The sequence below is a fragment of the Etheostoma cragini genome, chromosome 16 (genome assembly GCF_013103735.1).
Source record: "Etheostoma cragini isolate CJK2018 chromosome 16, CSU_Ecrag_1.0, whole genome shotgun sequence".
In the NCBI taxonomy this organism is placed as follows: Eukaryota; Metazoa; Chordata; class Actinopteri; order Perciformes; family Percidae; genus Etheostoma; species Etheostoma cragini.
The window spans coordinates 24,345,670-24,349,019 of NC_048422.1; the positions used below are offsets into that span (position 1 = coordinate 24,345,670).

At 43.8% G+C, this 3,350-nt stretch overlaps 2 protein-coding genes across 2 annotated transcripts in view; one reads left to right on the forward strand and one right to left on the reverse strand.

Annotated features, from left to right (window-relative positions):
* Positions 1–3,350, reverse strand: part of LOC117959747 (transcription factor 7-like 1-A) — a 29,529-nt gene that overhangs the window by 19,206 nt on the left and 6,973 nt on the right. The gene's annotated exons all lie outside the window — the stretch shown is intronic.
* The window catches only part of LOC117959748 (transcription factor 7-like 1-D), an 8,675-nt gene that overhangs the window by 4,305 nt on the left and 1,020 nt on the right, over positions 1–3,350 (forward strand). Inside the window, exons 6-8 of the mRNA XM_034897028.1 lie at positions 2,582–2,637; positions 2,952–3,114; positions 3,205–3,282. Of these exons, the coding sequence (XP_034752919.1) occupies positions 2,582–2,637; positions 2,952–3,114; positions 3,205–3,282 (297 nt within the window). The remainder of the gene's footprint in view (positions 1–2,581; positions 2,638–2,951; positions 3,115–3,204; positions 3,283–3,350) is intronic.

The window sequence follows — 3,350 nt, forward strand, 5'->3', positions numbered from 1 at the left end:
GTATTTCCAACAGCTGGATCCAGTTAGCGCTCACAGTGAGAGCTTCCTCAGGCCTCAGAGTGGGGGACGGGATGATAGTGTGTGTGTGTGTGTGTCTACGTCTACAGAACAGGGTTTGTTCTTTCTAGTGTGTACTTGTATGTGAACACTGCTGTGTGTGTGTGTGTGTGTGTGTCCAGGCTGGGGTAAAAGCATAAGTCATGAGGTTTTAAACGGCAGAGTGGGGAGGTGTGCAGATGTGTGTTTGCATTGTTGTAGAGTAATTATGAGGGAAAATGTAATTAGTAGTAGTTTCCCATTCGACGTGATGGCCTCGTTGTTCCTTATTGTGCTGACTGGGGACCATTATTGTTTCCCTGTTCAGTGGTTTATGTTCTTGAAGGTACCCCGTGGAGATTTTGACTGCTGTGGATCCATGGTTTTATGAGCTGGTCCCATTAAGTTTGTAAAAGGAAGATAATAAATGTGTTAGGCCTCAAGGATACACAATGCGTCTTTGTGAGTACGCTGTATGTAACCGAAACGTTTAACCCTCTCGGTGTCCTCCCTTCAAAATTGAAAATCAACACTTTTGTTGACGTTTTAAAGCTGTTTTTAATTTTTTCTTACGTTTTTGTCTCTTTTTGATCCCTTTTTTCAATGTTTGTCACTTTTTTGACGTTTCCAACACTACGTAACACTAACTTATTAACTTTATGTTGGCAATTTATGGTCAATAAACCTCATTTATAGGAAATTATACCTAATGTGTGAGTTAGAAAAGCAGAAATTAGGAATTATTGAGACTAAAATTAAAGGAATGGATGTTGATGATAATCATAGACTGGAATATGTCAACTTTTACTCAATACTATTTCAAAAACACTTCCATTTGTTTTACAATGTTATAAAATTGAATAAGACGCCCCAAAATTAATGAAAGTAGAGATGTGTACTCGGCAAAGAGCGTTGGGTGGAATCAATCATGTTATTTTGGGGAGTTAAAAAGAACATTGATATAGGACAACATGAGGACAACATGAAGACAACATGAGGGTTAAGTAACAGGGTTACTTGTTTTTCCATTAAAATGATTTTGTGTGTATGCGCAAACAACCACAAAGGCAAAACCCTTGTACGTGTTCCTTAACTTGGCGATGAATCCTTTTCTGATTCTTGATGCTCCGATACCATGTTCTTACCCTGTATGGAGGCGTTTGACTTGTTACTCAGGTTAAACCTTTTTGGAAAACATGAGCAAATCCAGAGAATCGACTTCCTCTTCTTAGTTTGGCAGTCAGTCATAGCGGGAAAAAGGTAGATTTAGAATTACACGGTGTTGGTTGGTCTGAGACTCGCCGTTACCAAACAAGCGCGTTGGGCAGCGTCGGTATCTTTCTGCAGTAACCTGATTGGGCGTGAGCAGATATGAGGTCATGGTGTTAGAGAAACCTGATCTAAGCAGCGTGATTTCTCCTGGAAGAAGAAGACTTCTGGTCCATGTGTGCGTTCAACCAGATCTTTAATTGGCTTCAGTAGGAAAAATGCTCCCATTAAAATCAGATAGCAAAGGCCAAGGCATACTTAACTTTTAGTCCATTGCTACTACATTTCCCATAATGCAAATTTAACTGACACACACCCCGATGACATCGCTGTGACATCATCGGGGTTATTTTCAGACGCCGGATCCTTTTACTCAACGAGGAGACGTATTAGAGCTGCAAAGATTAATTGATCACTTGTCAACTATTACTCTAGTGTTTTTGTTTTAGAGACAAAACTACAAATGGGATTAATCGGGAAGATAATCAACAGATTCATCGGTCATAGCGACCCTTTTTAGAAGGCAGCCTCCATGATGGCTTCACTGTATTCTGGTCACACAGGTTCTTATCACCACCCCGGTAATGAGGTTCAGATTGGAGCTCTAGAAGATACCAACACGTCACTTGTTAGGGAAGAGGAGGTTTTGCACGCCGTCTGTTGGACTCGCTCCTCTCTCTGGGGTCAAAGGTCACGTTTGTGAGTCTGTTGGCGTCACTCACAGTTGAATGAGCACCAAAGGCCTCTCTTTTCCTCCTGTGTCGTTTGGTGGGAGGTCTCCCAGCTTCAGACTAGTGCCCGGGACCCCGGTGGTTTGGGGGGGTGGGGCCAAGGCAAACTCTTTGGACTCTGTTCTTTGTCTAACTGAAGACCCAGAGCTCATGCTCTCTCTCTCTCTCTCTCTCACTCACACACACACACACACACACACACACACACACACACACTTTCTGAGCAAGAAAACACACTCCAAACTTAACATGTTCTTCATGACTTCCATTTGACCATCAGGACTAAGATTAGATATAGTTTTTGTTGTTTTGAGTTGTTTTTTTCCGCAACGGGTGCTAAAACTGGAAATTGGAAAAAACAACAACAGAGCTTGAAGAACATCTTGTGGTCAAGGGTTAGGTACAGCCTTAGAGTTATGCAAAAATAACTTATTTCACCATTAAACTTTTAATGGTACTTTTAAAAGTTTTTCTAGGTGCACTTGAACGCACCTTTGCGTCCCGTGGGTGTCTCAAAGGTCAGCTCGTGTCCTCTGTGTCTTTAGCTGCAGACTGTTGCATGTCCCACTATGGGAACCCTTTCTAAAGAAGACAGCCACACGTTAGACAGGTGTAGCTGTCAGCATTTTAACCGTGTTCAAGCCAGCTGCTAGGCTAACGGTAGGCTAACGGTAGGCTAACGGTACCTGCTGCCTTCTGTAGTGTTAACTAGCGTGACGTAGCCTACATCTGTTTCAGAGCATCAGTGGGCAGCGCCGGCATTTACGAGGCACCGAAATCAGCCTTGTCATTGGGTCGGGTAGATAACGGTCGCTTAGGAAACCGGTTTTTAATACTCTTAACAACCCTATTACGCCCTGCAGTTATTCTCCACATCTTCTTTTTGTTCTGTGTAAGTCGTGCGTTCCTGCTCAGGAGTGTGTTTTGGGAGCGTAGGTGTGTCAGCAGAAAGAATGTAAACATGAGGGAGAGGACCAGCGTTGAACTGCGTTATCTCACCTGTTATCAGAGGTGCAAATGTGAGGCTCAGCAGCAACATCCTGCACACAAAGACTGCACCGGTGTCGTGTGTGAAGATGTACTCCTCGCTATCATTGTCTCTTACACGCATGAACGGTGATGTTGGTTTCTGAAGTGAGTGTGTGAACTTCCCCCTCTCTGTCCACAGTACCTGCCGTTTCAGTGGCCTCTGCTCGACGTCCCGGGACGAGCATCAATCAGAGACTCTGCTACTCCGACGCACCTGGTGAGACACACACACACACACACACACACACACACACACACACACACACACACACACACACACACACA